This window comes from Aquarana catesbeiana, linkage group LG06 (genome assembly GCF_042186555.1).
Source record: "Aquarana catesbeiana isolate 2022-GZ linkage group LG06, ASM4218655v1, whole genome shotgun sequence".
NCBI lineage: Eukaryota > Metazoa > Chordata > Amphibia > Anura > Ranidae > Aquarana > Aquarana catesbeiana.
In genome coordinates, this window is record NC_133329.1 from 366,957,778 (window position 1) to 366,976,930 (window position 19,153).

The 19,153-nt window shown below is 40.5% G+C and overlaps 1 protein-coding gene across 22 annotated transcripts in view; it reads left to right on the top strand.

Moving 5' to 3' along the window:
* NEB (nebulin) overlaps positions 1-19,153 on the top strand; it is a 309,390-nt gene that overhangs the window by 35,414 nt on the left and 254,823 nt on the right. For all 22 annotated transcript variants that reach the window (XM_073634160.1, XM_073634162.1, XM_073634163.1 and 19 more), the window contains exons 5-13: positions 3,763-3,906; positions 7,612-7,719; positions 8,738-8,842; positions 8,931-9,035; positions 12,259-12,363; positions 14,534-14,638; positions 14,834-14,938; positions 15,121-15,228; positions 17,307-17,423. In XM_073634160.1, coding sequence (XP_073490261.1) covers positions 3,763-3,906; positions 7,612-7,719; positions 8,738-8,842; positions 8,931-9,035; positions 12,259-12,363; positions 14,534-14,638; positions 14,834-14,938; positions 15,121-15,228; positions 17,307-17,423 — 1,002 coding nt within the window. The remainder of the gene's footprint in view (positions 1-3,762; positions 3,907-7,611; positions 7,720-8,737; positions 8,843-8,930; positions 9,036-12,258; positions 12,364-14,533; positions 14,639-14,833; positions 14,939-15,120; positions 15,229-17,306; positions 17,424-19,153) is intronic.

Here is a 19,153-nt window from a genome sequence, read left to right on the forward strand (position 1 = left end):
CTTCAAAATGGTACTCAAAAGCATTTAAGGAATTAATGATTAGCGTAGATACCAGGGGACATTGTTACATGCAGCTGTGTGTTCTAGTGAGCAATAACTTGTACTGGGAACAGATGAGTATAAGACTAAAGGAGGGGGAATAGCTACGCTATAAGGGGTAACCACACCAAAGGTCCAATTACACTTTAATGGACCTGTATAGGTACATTGGAACAGAGTTGATTACTTTGCGCTCCTTACGTCAAATTGTATATAAAGGTTCCTAAATTTGAGTTGGTTTTTAAATTTTAGTAGCCTTCATAATTTGAGGTTCATAAGGTGGAAACATAGCTAATATTTTAAGCTTGGCTTTTATATTAACAACTGTTTTTTTATCATACCATTCCATTGCTTGGTTATCCATTACTGCAAGTCTTCGATAACCGCTTATGTTATCGATGGTTCATCCTCATTCACGCTATTTAATGTGTGGCTTCTCATTGCAAATTTTCATCTATCTCATGAACGTTACTCTACATGGCTGTAGGCTTTGCAATGTAAGCAAATCATTTTAGCTTGGTGCTATTAGACTCTTGACCCCTCAAGTGCTGGTGAGTATGTACTTAAAGTTATTGTTAATTGTTATCTGACAATGATGCTTATTATGGCTGATGTACATCATAATTGTATTTCTTTGTTCTTAATTTTACAAATAAACATTGTTACCTCTAATCTGAATGACTTGTATACCACTCTTAGTACCCACATAGAACATTAAAGCTTGTGTTCACGGACATTTGTTGTGTTTTAATGGCTTTTCTTCCCCTTGCAATTAATGTACTGTAAATACAAGAGCAGGTCATATTAACTCAGAGGTAACTCAAAGGAGTACATGAAGCAACTCAGAAGCAAATCACAAGCATACCAATGTATTAACACAACTTAAAATCATTATAAATGTAACTTGCCTCTTAGTTTGATTAGTACATTAACCCTAGCTCACAAAGCATGTAAAAACATCAAGTAGGTGACTCAAAATATTCTCTTTGCAAAAACTGAATGCATACCTTAAATATGAGAGAAATAGGTGGACTGGCATTGTTGATCTCCCACTATACTAATGGCCTGGTGGTGTCTCTGGTTTCAACTCTTTTGCCAGAAGTGGCCGGTGGAATAATTCCTTGGGGGGCGGCAAACAGTATCAGTATACCAACCCCACCATGCCCACCACCCCTGACCACCCCCCCATCGGTCGGTAGGTAGCACCTACCCCATCACCGGTGGCTTCCCCTGCTTAGCGGCGGCCTCCCACTTCTCATTGGCCTCCTGCTTCCGATTGGCCAGATTGAGGATCAGTGTTTCAACAGCGAATATTCATTCGCTGTTGTAACACACCTGGGTGGGCCCCGGACGCATCCTCTGTGACCCAAGCCCACCCTATTTTTAAGCCTATTAGAGCCTCTGGCTCTAATCAGGTGCTTAAAAAAAACCCTGGCCGCTGTAATTCATGTGCCTGAAAGAAACCAAAGGATTCCAATATAGCGGGATTTTTAAGGCACTACCATACACAATACGATATAGATAAAAATATACTTTTATTACATCATCAAAATAGAAAAAAATAACAAAATATATACAAATCAAATACACAAAATATATACAGATGGATACATCAAGAGCAAAGTACATGTGGTTATAGATACAGATTGCATGACAGTGGAGAGAAGACCAAGGGTCAAGATATGATAAGTCTCACTGAACCGACGCGTTTCAGAGAATCCTTCATCAGGGTTCACCAAGTGAGAGTTAACATCTAAGGGGTTACAAAGTCAAAGAAATAATTAACATCACATGCAAATTTAATAACAGCCCCCCCACACATACAGTGAAAGTCAGCATAAAAACCACACTTACTTCCAAAGTACAAATGCTATAAAAGTATCCATGTCATAAAATCAACTTCACAAAAGTCTCCCAGGCCATGTGCACTTGAAGGTCACCTAAGGGGTAGCTCTCCTTAGTGGTATTGCAGAGAACTGGTGTATCAGGGAAAATCCCAGACTATGCTGAAAAACACAGCATCCAAATATTTGGTGCGGTGTTTGTGTGCAGTCTGGGGTCCAAGCGTCTCCAGACCTAGAACCAAGAACACAACCCAGTGAAAAATAGTGGTACAGGGGTAGAGATATACGATAACAGCTCATGGGGTCAATAATATCTGATCCAAAAAAGTACAAAAAAAGTGGGGTGCATGTATAGAAACCAATAGAGGGGAACATACCTGTGAACAGAGTTCGAAGGTATGGCCTACAGTTTCTCAAGTGGGAGGGAGGGAAAAGGCTGAAAGTCCAGGCTTGCAACAGATCTACTGCAAATAATAAGGGAACTTGGTTAAAAGGAGTGGGGGTAATTCTGATGCAGGTAAAAGTTTTCCAGCAATAAAGTAACTTCAGTCGGTTCAGTGAGACTTATCATATCTTGACCCTTGGTCTTCTCTCCACTGTCATGCAATCTGTATTTATAACCACATGTACTTTGCTCTTGATGTATCCATCTGTATATATTTTGTGTATTTGATTTGTATATATTTTGTTATTTTTTTCTGATGTAATAAAAGTATATTTTTATCTATATCATATTGTGTATGGTAGTGCCTTAAAAATCCCGCTATAGGGGAATCCTTTGGTTTCTTTCAGATTTATGGGATGTGGCACACCCTCTCCAACTACTTTCTGTCAGATTCTCTCTTTTTAATTCATGTGCCTGGTACCCTGAAAGGGGCCGGACGCATAAATAGGGGGTGGCCAAGGCGGGCCATGGATAGATTCATGCTATGCATAAATCTATCCATTAACCATATAGGGGGGTGGCGAGGAGACAGGGGGCGGCGCCCGGGCACCCCTAATGGACCGTCTGCCACTGCCTTTTGTGTTAAAGTGACCCTGTTACCGTGTTACCGCAGAGTCAATTACAAAAAAACACTTGCCCTGCAAAAAGAGAAGGGTTGCTTCATTGCTCTACAGTTGATGCAAGTATTTCTTACTTCTGGTTGTATGAATACCCTGACGACCAGCAGAACACAGTGGTGTGCATTACTGCAAACGCTATATGGGGTTTTAGTCCAAACACTCATCTACCAGGGGGAGATTTACTAAAACTGGAGCGTGCAAAATCCGGAGCAGCTGTTTTGTGGCATGTCATAGGAAATAGTTCAGGTATGGTTTTTTTTATCTATTGACGTCCACCGAGGGGCCCATAAACATCAAACACATAGTTATTGGGACCCACCCTTGGCAATAAGCCATGTGCTCCTGGCCTAGCTACAGTTGGAAAATGGCAGACTCTTCTCAAACCTCAGTATATGCTGAACTCTAATTTGAGAAAACACAAGATAAAAAAGGCGAGTAAATGCATGAAAAGCATTGAAATTGCATAAAAAAAGAGATGAAAACAGAAGTGCATAGGTGTGAAGCCAGCCTTGGGGAATACCTGTATCAAGTCCACAAAACCTCTCAGAAAATCAAATATTGGTTTTGTGCAGACTGACCTTGAAAGAGGGACCAGTCCGTGTTTACAGCGGCCTGTGCATAAATAAATATACGTTTGAAAAATAGCTGCATTCTACATCTGCTTTAGCTCATCACTAAGCAAGCTACAGCCCTCCAATTTCCCTTGCTTTTGCTGTACGACAAATTTATTGGAGATCTTCAAAAATACATTTTTTAGACCAATATACCATCAATCAATGAAAAATATTTGACTTTTTCTTTTTCGTTTTCACAGCCAAAGACTGATGCCCCTAAAACCCCAGTGGCATCGGCTGCTCCCGGCGAAAGAAAGAGAAAAATCCGTAAAAAGGTGGACACATCGAAGTTTATGACGCCTTACATTGCACACAGCAAGAAAATGCAGGACATGTTCAGTCAGGTGAGATTTTTATTTCTTGCTTTTGAACAAAATATGTTCCATATTAACAGGACTTTCAACTTTTCATCCTAAACTCCTGGGGGAATGTGTCTCAGTTACACTTTATGTACCCCAATGGTGACATTACGTTGTGATGTATAAATGTGCTGGTGTCCTGCCATCTAGTGGACAAATGGTATTAACATCTCACTGCCTTATGTTTGTCATTATTACTATTTGACTACTTTTTACTAGCAGACAGACAGACGTAACCTTCACCCAAAATTGCAAGAGGTGACTTACTATAACATTGGACCTCCAGTTCACAATAGGTCAATGTACACCTAGTAGGATGTCATCCACCAGTTCTTGATGGCCACTGCTCTGTGCCTAGTATCCATTTTACATTACATTTACATTTTACACTGCTGGAGATCACAAAGAAAACCCTGTCGACACAAGAGGTTTGCTGAACTTCCAGATGAGCATCTCTTTCAAGAAGAAAAGGGAACATGAATAGTGCAATTAATGTCTGAAGGAACATCCCTTTGTTTGAAATGCACAGAGCAGAGTCTGGAGGCAATGATGTCAAATGCTGCATCTTTTCATTAGATGTTAGCAATTTTAAGAGTTTCATTCTTGTTCAAGTTCCTTTTCCTGTTTACATGGGATACTCACCTGAAAGTTAGGCAAATCTTTTGTGCAGATGGGGTTTTCCCAGTAGAGTTGCTACAAGGACCAGAGCAGTGGCCACCTTGACCCAGTGGATGACATCATGTTAAATGTATGTCAACCTGTTCTTAACCAGAGGTGCAGCGTTCGGTTTTGGGCAGGGGTAAAATTTTACTTCTCAACCCACTCAATTGTGAAATATCTCTATTGCATCTTCTCAGAATTTATGTTATATGTACCATATACTAGAGCGGATACATTTTAATATTCTGTAAACAGGAGCAAAAAAAGTGCAAAGCAGAGAATCAAAACAGAAAGTACACTATTAATTCTGATTGGTTGCTATTATGGATGCACCGATACCAGTTTTTAAAACTGAGTACGAGTCCAGATACTAATTCTCAAGTACTCGCCAAAACCAATTACTAATACCTATTTTTCCCTTGGATGCATTTTTCCATCATTCACACCAGTGTGTTTTGTCCTGTGATGTCACAGTTCAAAATCGCATGATAGGTCACACTCCATAGCCAGCAATGGAACTATTTAAATTGTTGCGACTCAGGTTGCAGCGGCACTACTTTTTGTCACTTTCATTGCGACTTGCTTTGACTTCTCAATTAATAACTAAAGACCACTCAAGGTGCTGCAAGTCTTTTGTTGCTTCCAATGCAGAGGTGCATTTATAACTATAAATATATCTATGCGCTGGTCTGGTTTGGAACTGCTGCAACTCAAATCTTGGAAGAGATAAAATAAACAAAAATACTAATTACTAATATACAACAACAAGCAATGTAGGTGAATAGATTGATACAATGGGGTTGATTTACTAAAGGCAAATAGACTGTGCACTTTGCAGAGCGCAGTTGCCCTCTGCAAGTGCAATTGCTCCAGAGCTTAGTAAATGAGGTAAGGCTTGACTTTGCAAAGAGTACCCAATCCTGTGCAAGGAAAATTAAAAAAACTGCATTTTTGCTTGCACATGATTGGATGATGGAAGTCAGCAGAGCTTCTGCTCATTTACTAAGCTCCAGAGCAACTGCTCTTGCAGAGGGCAAAGTCTTTTTCCCTTTAGTAAATCAACCCCAATCACTTCTATAACGAGTGCTCAAAAAAATAATATATATAAATATATTCTAATTCATCACTAGTGAAAAAAATCCAGTAAAAAATGCATTGTGCAAAAAAATTCCAAATGTGCTAAAAAATATGTATATTAAACTCAAGTCCATAAACAAGTCCACACATAAAATGTATAAATGTGTAAATATATTCCACTCAGTGTCTGCCAGTGCTCAAAGGGAATTGATAAAGTGCTCCGTCCACAAGAAAAAGGGATGGCCTCTTACCAGATCAGATGGATCCCTATTGGACCCCTTTCACACTGGAGCCACCCGAGCATTATCTGTAAAGCGCTGCTCATTTTAGCAGGGCTTTACCACTGTTTAAGCGCCACTTTTTGGCTGTTAGCGGGGCACTTTAAACCCCCGCTAGTGGCTGAAGAAGCGGTTAAAAGCGCCCGTGTTGTGGTGCTTTGGCCATTCATTTCGATGGGCAGGGCGTTTTGGGAGCGCTGTATACAGCGCTCCCAAACCGCCCCAAAGATGTTGCTTGCAGGACTTTTTCTAATGTCCCACAAGCGCACTGTCCCAGTGTTAAAATTCACACTGAAATGAATGGGAGGCGGTTTTCAGGCTCTTTACAGGCACTATTTCTAGCGCTAAAATGGCTGAAAACCACCTCAGTGTGAAAGGGGTCTTACAGAGATCATAAGAGCTTGTGCAGGAGTACAAGGATCACAGGTGTGAAGATTTCAAACAGTATGTCTTGATATGCTTGCAGGCATGAAATCCATGTATTCAAGGATCATAAATGGAAAGGGAGAAGCCTCAAAGTGTGAGGCTGGGTTCACCCCTAATACCGATGTGGCTCCCAGCAAGGGTGCTGTGCGTCCCCGTTCATCGTTTCAGGTCCGATTTCAGCCTGAATGTTTGGAACCTAGCCTGAAACAGCCAACTTTTTTATTAAAAGATATATAAGTTACACTTACATTGAGGTTAAAAAAATCAAGCATGAATTGTATCCCTAGTGGCAGTGTCAACCTGCCAGCTAGCTCAGATAGTGTTGCAAATACTCTCCAATCCAATTTTTTGCACAATGCATTTTTTACTGGATTTTTTTTCACTAGTGATGAATTAGCGTATATTTATATATATTATTTGTTTGAACACTCGTTATAAAAGTGATTGTATCAATCTATTCACGTACATTGCTTGTTGTTGTATAGCATCACATGAGTTCACAAATTTAAAGAAACAGCGCACCAAAGCCGAGGTGCATGCCCGGCTTGCCTTTTCAGCAGGGAAACATGGATGAATGACTGCACACTCCGGAAGGATGCCAAAATCTTTATTGTAGTGATCAACAAATAAAAGCATATACAGCACAGCGAGCACCCAGAATGTGCAGCCATTCACCTTTTTTTGCCTTCTATTGACTTCTGTTAAATGAAGTCGCAAGCCGCAATAAAATCGGAGGTCCAAATCGCACTGATCTGTGGCTTTGAAATTGCTCTGATGTAGCACGATTTCAAAGCTGCTGATCAGTGTGATTTGGACCTCCAATTTCCTCCAATTGTAGCTTGCGACTTCATTTAACAGAAGTCAATGCATATCGCAATTAAATCACAAAAACGTATTGTTTTAGTATCACAGCATTTGCATGAGTACTCTGCAAATGCTTAGTATTGGCACCGATACTGGTATTGGTATAGGTGCAGCGCTAATTGCTATACATGCTACACTTTTTACTTTCTTTGCGCCTTGGGCTTTTTTATTGGATAAAATGTGTTGCCAGATGGATTTCCAATATTAATAAGGAAACCATATGTAATAGAAAAATGTTTGGGTAAACCTCTTCCAAAAACTGTTGCATGGAAAACTAAAATTTTGTAAACCAACCCAAAATCATTTCAAAACAGTGCTTAGACCATAAGACCCCCTCCACTGAAATGTGACTGATTACTTAAATAACAACTCATCTTTCTCATAGAATAAATATAAAGAAAAATTTGAAAAACAGCGGGGAGAGCCATATGCTATCACACTTGATACTCCTGAACTCAAAAGGATCAAGAAGGCCCAAAACCAGCTGAGTGAGGTAATTCCTTTTATAGCGCTACTTTTTATTGGTACACCAAAAATTACATCTTCATATTATAATATAAGCCTACTAAATTGTAGATGATCATATATGCACAGATCCCTCACTAAGAGCAACCACTGGCATGGAATACATCCACCCTCGTATCAGTTGTGGAGACCATTGACACAGCATGGATGGAACTACCGGCAAATCCTTTTTTTTATACTAAAAACACAAGAGGATCTTACCGTTCCCTATTCTGCTACATAAAATATTTTTCGTTGCTTTCTCTGGACCCTTTCTGTTTATTTCATGTCCCTGTGGCAACAAGTCACCAAAAAACAAATCTCTCAAATGGGTATGCAGACAGGCTTTCTTCTGAGAATGCTAGTCAATCAGTATATTGGTACAGATATGGAATGAGCAAACAGTAAATAAAAGTCTAAGGGTTCCATTTAGGGGTAGGGTTAAGGGTAAGAGCCACATGGGAAAATTAAATCTCTCTGCTGCTGAGTGTTTGAACTACTTCCTAGTAGTCATAAAATTTGCAGCATAATGAAATCGGTGTACTACAAATGTGATACAAGGCCCCTCCCACTCTGCAGAGAGGAAGAGAGAACATTTGGAACCCAGTGGATCATATGAGACGGATTTAGATAAGTAAAAGTTTTTATGAACCCAGTGATTAGTTTGGAGGGGGGGGTAAGGGTTGAGTTGCATTCCCAGCTATCAGCTTTAATATTTAAAAAAAAATCATGAACCATTAATGCTTGGGTTTCTTGGGTCCATGAACTGTCCCTAAAACTGACAGATCTTCTGTACATAGAAATATTGCAGCAATTTAAAACTTAATGAGTCTGAGCTTCTTTTGAGCAGGCTGGAAACTTCAGGTATTCCAGCTATTAAAGAAATATAAAAAGCTCCTGAATTATTCTCCCAACAGTTTTCCACCTGAATTATATTATCACTTTAATGAGGACTTAACTGTTAGGCATATAAAGTATGTTCTGATTACAATGTTCTTCTAATATAGGTGAAGTATCGTATGGATGGCAATGTCTCTAGAACCAACTGTCACGTAGATGGACAAGCCAGAGACATTGAACATGCTAAGAAAGTGTCTCAGCAATTGAGCAAGGTAAGTGAGCTTGATGTCTGCAGGTAGATTCTTCCTCTGTTACAGATCATTCAGTGCCAGTCTTAACCAGAATACTTTGCTGTTTTAGGTTCTGTACAAGCAAAATTGGGAGGAGACCAAGGAGAAGTACCTGTTACCCCCGGATGCACCAGAGTTGGTGCAGGCTGTGAAGAATACTGCAATGCTCAGCAAGGTAAGTATTGTAGAACACTCCCGTATGTTTCTCTAGTTACTTTTTTAAATCTACTAAACAATGGTATGATGGTGATCACATCTGTCAAAATAATGGAGGTAGGGTCTGACCGCCAGCTGCTGGAAACAAAGCAAGACCAAGAAAGAGACTCAATTCTGCATCAGCTCCACCTTTGGTTGTTTTTGGTGTTTAACTACTCTAGTCTACTAAAGATCATTGATATTTAAACATGAACGTATCCTAGCAGTGTTCTTGTCTCATGCAAGCTCTTGCTGCTTTGAACTAACACAAGCGCCCACATACTGGATATTGTAATTTTACTGACTTTGAATCATGTGTCCAGAATCTTTATGTAAGTCCATTATACACTGTTTTAGGCTCTAACTCCCTGATGAAGGGGATTGTTTGTGGCCACTGAAATGTGTTGGCTGCCTTTTGTTTTTTTCTGGTCACTTGTATAATCACAAAAATACTTTTGGGCTCTGTTTAGCGCTCCTTCTGGGTCAAATTCACTTGGATTACTCAATTCAGGTGACCTATGCCCCTCAGGAGGACCCCCCGCTTTGTGGAAAGCTGCCAAACCTAAGCCATCAGGCTGAGTTAAGAACTTCATTTGGAGATTCATGTCCAGCATTCGGCTCCTAGCTCTCCTTGGATATTACAAGAGAGTGTTGCCACTTAAGACACTGTTGCATGGTACAATACAATGTGTTAAAGCAATGTTTCTCAACCTTTTTCCAATCAAGGCATCCTTTAAAATTATAGACAATGTCTAGGCAGGCTTTAAAATTATGGACCGTCTCGAGACACCACATTCTAAAATGTTATAAACTATTCTAATAGTTTTAGGACACTCAACGTCAGAGGTGATTTATTCTTCCAAAGCAAATACACTTTTGCACAATGGTACTGACTAGTATTCCAGTTTTTCCCTTCTCCCTCAATTTCTCTTCATCAGTCAGCTAATGTGACCCCAGTGCTGAGGGAGAGGGGCACAGGAGGGTCAAACAAGAATGCTGTGGAGGCAACAGACATCCTCCTTAACTGATGATGTTGTTGGTTGTTAGAATGACAGTGTCTGGAAAGTCATAATGGTGCATAACGAAAACCTGTGGCTTTGTGTAACTTAAATGCAGGCTTGATCCACCTGCTGGCCTGTATACAATTTTTGATACTTTTTTAGGCATTTTGCCAAGGCACCCCTGAAGAAACCTCAAGGCACACTGGTTGAAAAAGGCTGTGTTAGAGACACATGCATGTTGCAAGAGTTTTGTATTGTTGGCAACCACCACCATGTTACAAAAGATTTTTGGTAGTGACTTCTAAAATATATGTAGGAAGCTGTTGCAGTTTTACAATAGACTGAGAAACTCTTACCCATAACCCTACACCTTGGATTAAATGTGAAAGGATAGGGCTGGATCCCTTTTAGGGAAATGTCTTCATATTTCCTTTTAACTTGACAGGAAAGACAGGTAATGAAGGTAAATCGGCTAATTGATGGGTGTCAGAAATAAAAGAAAGTGAGGGGAAAATACTTCCATGAGGGCACAGGCTAAAATAAATTCACATTTTATAGTAGATCAACAACGAATCTCTGGCAGCATTTTGTTGTTGCACCTGTTCCCATAAGGATGATAAGGAAGACAGAAACTGAAGACAAGAAACTATGAAGACATAGGTGGTATTTATAGCCCAGACTTGTACAGACCCCTGCAGTGTGTTGACTGCAGTTGCTGTTAAAGAGGAAGTAAACACTGATGGGTTTTACTTCCTCTTTGTTCCCCTGCAAAGTAAAAGCATATCCATTATGTGGCACTTACCTGCAAATGAAGCCCGTCCTGTCCCCGCTGGTGGCTGCATCCATCTTCGTCCCACTTCCTTCCGGGGCCACGAACTCTGGCTCTGTGACTGTCCGGAGCCGCTTGACGTCACTCCTGCAAATGCGTGTGGGAGCCGTCCGTCATGGCACTTCACAGTGCATGCACCAATGGCATCATCGGCGCACTACCAGGTAAAAATTCAAAATGGCGCACATTTAGAAGATATTTCCACTACCTATAAGTAAGCTTTATTCTAGGCTTATCTATAGGTAATAGTGACAATCGGAGGTTTACAACTACTTTAATTCATGTAAAATGGGCTGCCAATGCACTGCAATGATCCAAAAAATTCAGATGAACTTTTTGTTGGAAACATCATGCACATTGTGATGCACTGATGCACCTTGAATTGTCATTAACAATTAATGGCACTGTACTGCAGTATGTACATTACCGTGCATTGCTGTTATGTGTATTTTATAGCACATTACCACGACACACACATCTGAATGGACATTTGAACGGATCCTTATGGCCCGTACACACTATCCGAAAATTGGATGAAAAATACCGCTTTCGAATCGATCGTTCGATAATCGGATCGTTGGTACAGAGCTTTCGAGAGCCAATTACAACTATTCATCTGATCGGACAAACAAGAACATTTGTTTCGTACGATACCAGTTCGTACAATTTTTGTTTAATCAGTATAGTTATTGTACGAAAATAAAATAGAGATACACTACAACACATGACATCACTTCAGATTTTTTATTCTGTCGTACGGGAATTTTCGTCACTTTAGTAACCTCTCCATTTTCGATATGTGACTAACATGCAAAAAAAAATTTTGATGAGATTTTGACGTGATTTTGCCACGATTTCAGGGAATGTCTGTGTAAACTTGAGGTCTTTGGACCTCAACTCGCATTAAAGTCGGACCAAAGTAGTACAGGGACTACTTTGAAGTCGCACAGATATGAATGGTACTCATTGGAAATCATGGGGTACGACTTGTCAAGTGACGTTTCAGTCCCAAGTCGCAGGACTTGTCAAGTGACGTTTCAGTCCCAAGTCGCAGGACAAGTCGCACAAGTGTGAAAGGGGCCTTGAAGTCTTACATAAAAATCTCTTTAACGAGGAGACAGACAACATTTTTTGGCTAGAGTTGTACATAAACATGAGCTTTTAATTTAAATAAAAAATTAAGTCGCAATGCCAAAATAGCCTATAACACTTGTTCAGCTAACTAGTATTGAGGGTAACTTTTAGGTACCTGACTCCCGGCAGGATGGTAGCATAGGTGTCTTGTAGGTGTCTTGCGTCCTTTTTTTCTCTCACTTGTGTTTTACCCTTTATTCATTCCGCCTGGTTTTATTCGTATTTTCTTCTTGTTTCAGAAACAATATACAGCAGATTGGGATGAAGATAAAACAATGTATTTTCCTTACTCTGATAGTCCAGAACTGAGAAGAGTTGCTAAGGCACAGAAAGCTCTAAGTGATGTAAGTATAGCCAAAAAATATTGCATCACAGTAATATGTTTCAAGAATTGTGATACAGAAGACCTTTTCTATGTAAATATGGATTCCAAAAATAATACGTCATGCTTTTTTTCCCTGCTATTAGCTCATTGGGGCTATTTTCCCCACTTCCTGTCCCTGTGGAGCCTGTGCAAAGAACATGGGAGCAGTCTCCACCGAGACAGGAAGACACAGATATCAATAGACTCAAATAAAAAATAAAAAGATATCCAAGAGGTGCTGGGACTTTTAATATACTTTTATACGAAGTAGTGAGAGGGCAAAAACATTTGAAGAGCCCACTGACTCAGGTTATTACTTACAACAGACAAGGCTACCTTCCAGTGGGTACCTCAACAGGTTACCAGAAAAAAATATGCATACATGGAATAAACATAAGCACGATAGAAATGAATTATAAATGCCTATCAAGATGGTATATAACACCTACCAAGGCACACAAATATCAACCAGAGAAATCATCATCTTGTTAGAGAGGTTGTGGGAGTAGAGGAACAATGACCCATATATGGTAGGAGTGCCCAAAATTACAGACATTTTGGCAGGGAATTATACAACAGATACAGGAAATTATGGGAATGAGTATGCCTAAAGACCCAGGAACTTATTTACTTCAGAACACTAAACTTACAATAAAGCAATATAAGAAATCGGTGCTACCTAACCGAATAAATGCAGCAAAATATTTGATTCCAAAATATTGTCAGTCTCCAGAAAGCCCAACGATAAGAGACTGGGTTAAAAGGGTAGAGTTTATCTACACAACATGGAAGAATTGTATCATTATGGAGAGGAAAAAATAGAAAAATATGTAAATATATGGAGGAGCTGGATAGAGTTTAGCACAAGCAAATACTCTATGTTGGTGGGAGTTTGAGAAGAGAAGGGGAGGGCATAGAGGAAAAGAAAACAAATATATTAGAAAGAAGGATAATGGGAGGTGGGGGGTATTTATATTTTGTATAATTGGAAAATTGATTAAAAATTTTATTAAAAAAATAAAAATAACATGCATACATGGAAGGAGCGACACACCAAATGATAAGAGTCCAATTTTATTTATTGGTATTGTGCTAAACGACGGCCAACATGTTTCTGGAGTCATATCACTTCCCTCCATCAGGGCATTCAGTTAAAAAAGAGAACCTTGAATGGACTCAAAATAAAGCTTTTGGGTCCTTTCACGGGCATTCAGTTTTTTAGTTCAGGTCAGTCACTTTTTTTTGGTTAAAAAAAAGTTTTTTACAAAAAAAAAAAAAGTGACTGAACTCATAAACTGAACGCCCATGTTTTTGGGTGAAAAACAGATGTCAGCGGATTGGATGTAAGTGGATGTCGTCCGCTAACATCCGTTTTTCTTCTGTTTCAGTTTTAAAATGGAAAAAAAACAGAGTTTTCTTCCGTCTCACAAAACAGGACTTAACGGAGGCGGATGTCAGCAGATATCAGCGGATGATCATCCGCTAACATTTGCTAGCCCATAGACATACATGTATGTCCATTTTTTCATCCGCCAACGAATGGAGGAAAAAAAGTACATACAGAATGCCCGTGTGAAAGGACCTATTCTCTGTGAATCTATGTAGGGAAGCTAATTGCTGGATTAGAAGAATTATTTGCCAGCAGTATCTGCATGAGCAATCAAGATAAGAAACATCTTTTTATTTGGATTGCTCATGCAGATACTGCTGGTAAGTAATTCTTCTAATCCAGCAATTAGCTTCCCTACATTGATTCACGTGGGAAAGCTTTATTTTGAGTCCATTCAAGGTTCTTATTTTTAATTGAAACCTGGGGGAGTCTTTTGACTCCCGAAACGCGTTGCCTGTCTTTTATCACAATACCAATAAATGAAATTGATATATTTTATCTTTTGGTCTGGTGCTCCTTCCATGTATGCATGTTTTTTTTTCCTGGTAACAGATGTCAATAGAAAGATTATCAGAAATTCTAACTTTTTCTCATGCTGTTTAAAATGTGTTTTCTGTGTCCCCATTGGAAAGATTTCCCATCACTTCCTGTTACTGGTCTATCCAGAGTAAAATAAGTGTTGCATGAAGCTGTGTTTTACCAACTGGCTGTCATCAACCACCTTTTACATATCATTAACTTTAAATTGGTTTTCAAACAGATCAATTATAAGAAAGGACATAATGAACAAATGCTGCAGTTCACACAGCTGGCCGATCGACCTGATATTGAAATGGCCAAGAAAGTGTCACAACAGTTAAGCGATGTAAGTTTTTCTTATATTTCTTTCTGCCACTTTTGTCCATTTATTTTTTTCTAGCTATTTCATGCTCCTTCCTTCTACCCTTCCTTACCTCCGTTCTTACTCTTTTTCTTCCATCCCACCCTTTCTTTTATTTATTTCTTTTATTGTGGGTTCTTTTCTTAAACCCTGATATGTAAAATGTGTTTTCTAACACAGATTAAATACCGTGAGGATTATAAGAACAAAGTAAAAGGCAAATGGAGCCAGACACCGTGTTATGAAATTGCAGTCGCCAGAATGAATGCCGATAATCTGAGTGATGTGAGTATATGAAAGACAATGCTGCAGAAGATGGTAGATTTGTGTTTGCCAACCTCTGTAGAACTGTTACTTTCCAGCATGCCCACCTGGACATGGTCTTTAGCACCTCTAAATCCATACTGAAATGTCAGCTTAGCAAACAGAACCCGAATTGATTCCAACTAATTTCCTTCTTTCAACAGAGAAAGTATCATGAAGACTTTGAGAGCATTAAAGACCAAATCAACTTCATGCAGACAGATACACCAGAATATAAGCTTAATAAGAAGGCAAGACTGAATGCTAGCACGGTATGTGAAAGCTATTTTTCTACTGTAATAAAGATATATGCAGGGCTTTTTTTCTCAGAGAATAGGTGCAGTAACTCAACCATGCCCGCCACACACACATACCTGCCAAATGGCATCAAACAGTAGCTCTTCCTTCTGCATACAACCCCCTCCCTCCATTGCCCTCATCCCCCCCCCTTCTTAAAAGCTCCACCATCTGTCATACCTTTGTTGCAATATTAAGCTGAAACACCTATCCGGCTGTAGTACCTCCCATCATACTATACTATACTACAGTCACTTGCAAGGGGGATCATGCAGTAGGAGCATCAACAACTGGTCACCAGGGAAAAAATGGAGACCACAGAGGGTGCGGCCTACCACGCACCCTCTCCTGCCCATGACTGAACTGAACCCTGGGTACCTGTTCTGTATCTCCCTTGTTCCTGTCCGGCACTCAGTGGGATCTGCGCAGGAGATCTGACCTGTGGGAGATACTGGGAGATAAGCTATCACTTGTAAACGCAGAAGCTGGACTTCAGTGTTACTAAGTGATAGTGGTGAGCAGGGAGCAGAAGACCTGAGCCAGAGGTGGTGGAACTGAGTTCCCCCTAGTTCCTGCTAAAAAAAAGCCCTGGATATATGTTACCTTCAGGGCTTTTTTTCTCAGACAATAGGTGCAGGAACTCCCCCTTTCCGAGTCACCCCTTTTCTCTGTTCCTACCCACCTCCGAGCACCATCCCTTGGTTCCACCCCCTACCCACCTCCCAGTACTGCCCCTTTTAGACAATACAGAACCAAGTATCATTTTGTGTTGCTAAGTAATTTGAATGGAATTGGGTAATGATATCAAGAAAAGCAGTAAAATAGATCCCCTGCAGGCAGCAACAATAGATCCCCCTAATAGCAATGGAGCAACCCACAACAAAATTTCCTCCCCAGCAACAATAGACTCCCGGAAGCATCAACAGATCTCTGCACAGCCAGCATTAATAGACTCTCCGGCAGCCATCAACAATAGACCCCTCCCCCCAAAAGTAGATCTCTTTCAGCAACAACTGACCCCCAGCAACATAAGACCCACCCCCAGCAACAATAGGTTCTCCACCAGCAACAATAGACCTCCTTAGCAACAATAGACCTGCCCTGCAAAAATATATCCCCTCCAGCTAGAATAGATCCCCCAGCAGTGAGCATCAATACCCTTCAGCACACCCCAGCACCCCTTACCATTACATACAGTCAGTCCAGGAGGTGCCGAAACTGCATTCCCCCGCATTCCCGCTGAAAAAAAGCCCTGGTTACCTTGGTGGTATTAAACCCAAACCAAAAATGTAATATATTGTAGCTTACCAATCATTATATATGTTGATTGCATTAGTCTTTTTTTTAAAGGTTTTTTCACCTGGTGATCTGGTCAGTAACACACCTCCTATATTAGAGTGCCCCTACTCTGGATGAAAATGAGCACAGGGGGCACAGCAGACAGCAGAATTGTCAGACTGGGGAGGGGAGGGAGTGTTAGATGTACTACCTGATTTAAATATACAAACAAATTAGAGACAAACTTCGGCTCACAATTTATAATCAGTTACAGCAAACAGTTATTTTCCTTGTAGCATAAAGGTTTTACATAAGTAAATAAATGCTGATCATTGTAAGCAGCCCTGCCTGGGATTGTCTCATCAATGTAAATGGATAAATCTGGAAGAGAGCTTGTTCTTTTTAAAAACAACAGTCACGTGTCCCAGAAGATTACAAAGAGGGAAGAGGAGAGAAGGCGTCGCCTAGGCGGCGAAGCGATGGAAGCAGGAAGAGGGACAGTAAGTACCTGTCAAAACTAGGTACCCACTCCCCCCCCAAAAAAATGACATGCTGAATGTGGCATGTAAGGGGGTGAGGAGTGCTTAAAGCGAAAGTTCCACTTTTGGGTGGAACTCTACTTTAAATTAGCCAATAAAGGGTATGACTTGAATTTTAACAACAACTTATACTTCAAACTTCAAACATTCTGTATTAATCCATGGCTAATGCAGTAAAATACCGTACCACTACTTTCTAAGCTGTTTTCAATCCATTTTTATTTTTACCTTTACAGGTGAAATACAAAGAAGATTATGAAAACTCGAAGGGACCCACAGGTTACCATACTCTTCCTGCCACAGAAAACCCCTTGCTGCGGCAACTCAAAAAAGCTGGAAATGCCCTGAGTGATGTAAGTTTTAGGTCTATAGATACACCAACAGACTTTGAGACTGGTGAATAAATTATTCAGAGGATTTTATAAAGGATGAAGGAAAATGTAGGGACAAGGATGTGAATATATGGCCAAACATATGGGCACTCCTCCAAATGATTGAGTTGATGTGTTTTAGTGAAGGGTACAGCAAACAAGGACATGACTGCTGAGGTGCAATGAGCCCAGGTCCCGTTACTGTAACAACTCTGTAGCCAACTTTTATTCCTTACCCCTTCCTCTCATCAAATAAAAACACTTACAACCATTAATGTTGGAAAGGGCAAGGCCACAGCTTTTATTAACTCAAACACATAACATCTGAATATTTCCAACAGTGCCGGTCACAGTTGTACTGTGAGCACACAATTCCCAAGGGGGAGGGAGATGAAGGAGGGGGCCTGTCCTTACCATAAGTGCTGGACAGGCCGTCTACCTCCCAATTACCATCAAGGGCATAACCTATTACAGCCATTTATGCTGGCAAGGTCACAAAAACCGCAGCAAGCTGTGACATACCAACAAAAAATAGGGCGGGAGGGTGGGCAGCTCTTCCAACTCCGCTTCCAGAAAGACCCAGAATCCCCTGGGGCACAACTCTACCGAGCTCAGGCCCAACCCGTCCCCCCTAACAACCAATCCCCAGTGATCCCTTAGTCACTTTGATCCGCCCTGGCCATGCCCCCATCAGTCAGGGCTCTCTTTCCCTAAAGGGCTCAAGAGGCCTTCATTTTACACACTTGTGTGTCCAACCTTTTGCCAACAGCGTACTGTGCTCCTGTGCACAAAGCCAGGTCCATTGTTTGACAAATTTAGTAGGGAGGAATCTGAGTGTCCTACACAAAGCCTTGACCTCAACAGTGTTAAAAACTAGGGATGGGCCGAATGACCCCCTGTTTGGTTCACGCCAGAACTTCCAAACACCGCGAAAGTTCGGACCCGAATAACGAACCCTATTAAAGTCTATGGGACCCTAACGTCAAAAATCAAACGTGCCCATTTTGAAGGCTTATATGCAAGTAATTGGGCATACAATGGTTATAGGGGTCTGGGTCCTGCCCTGGGGGACATGTAACAATAAAAAAAAAAGTTTGTGAAAAACGTCATTTTTAAATGAGCAGTGATTTTTTTTTATTTTTAAAGTGAAAGCATAAAAATGAAAAATTCCTTCCAATATAGTGTCTGGTGGGTCCCCTTAGTCTATCTGTAAAGTGGCAGATTTGTACCATGTCTAGAATCTGCTGCACCAATAATTGCATTTATAAAGCTAAAAAAAATGACATTTTCCCTGCAAGCTGCCTTTATTTTGCTCAGCAACAGCTGGGGAGCCAGTGTGTAAGATGAGGCCACAATGTAGTGCACTGGGAACAAGATTAGAGATTTTTTGGATACATTCTGATGTCACTTTGACTTTCTATAGAAGTAACGGCTGCGTAAAAATTGGTCTTTGGGTGTCAGTTGTGCTTTCCCACCATAACCCTATAGAGGTACTCTCGATGAAAGCAAGAATTAGCCTTGCTGTAAAAATTGCAATGATATACACACCTGTCAAACAGGTGCAGAAAAATTACTCTTTGGGTGTCGGGGGTGCCTTCCCACCATAACGCTATAGAGGTGCTTTTGGTGAAGGCAAAAAAATTGCAATGATATGCATATGGTTGGTGTTTTTGCCACGTTTGATGTGCCTGAGACACAGTTTGCAGATAGCA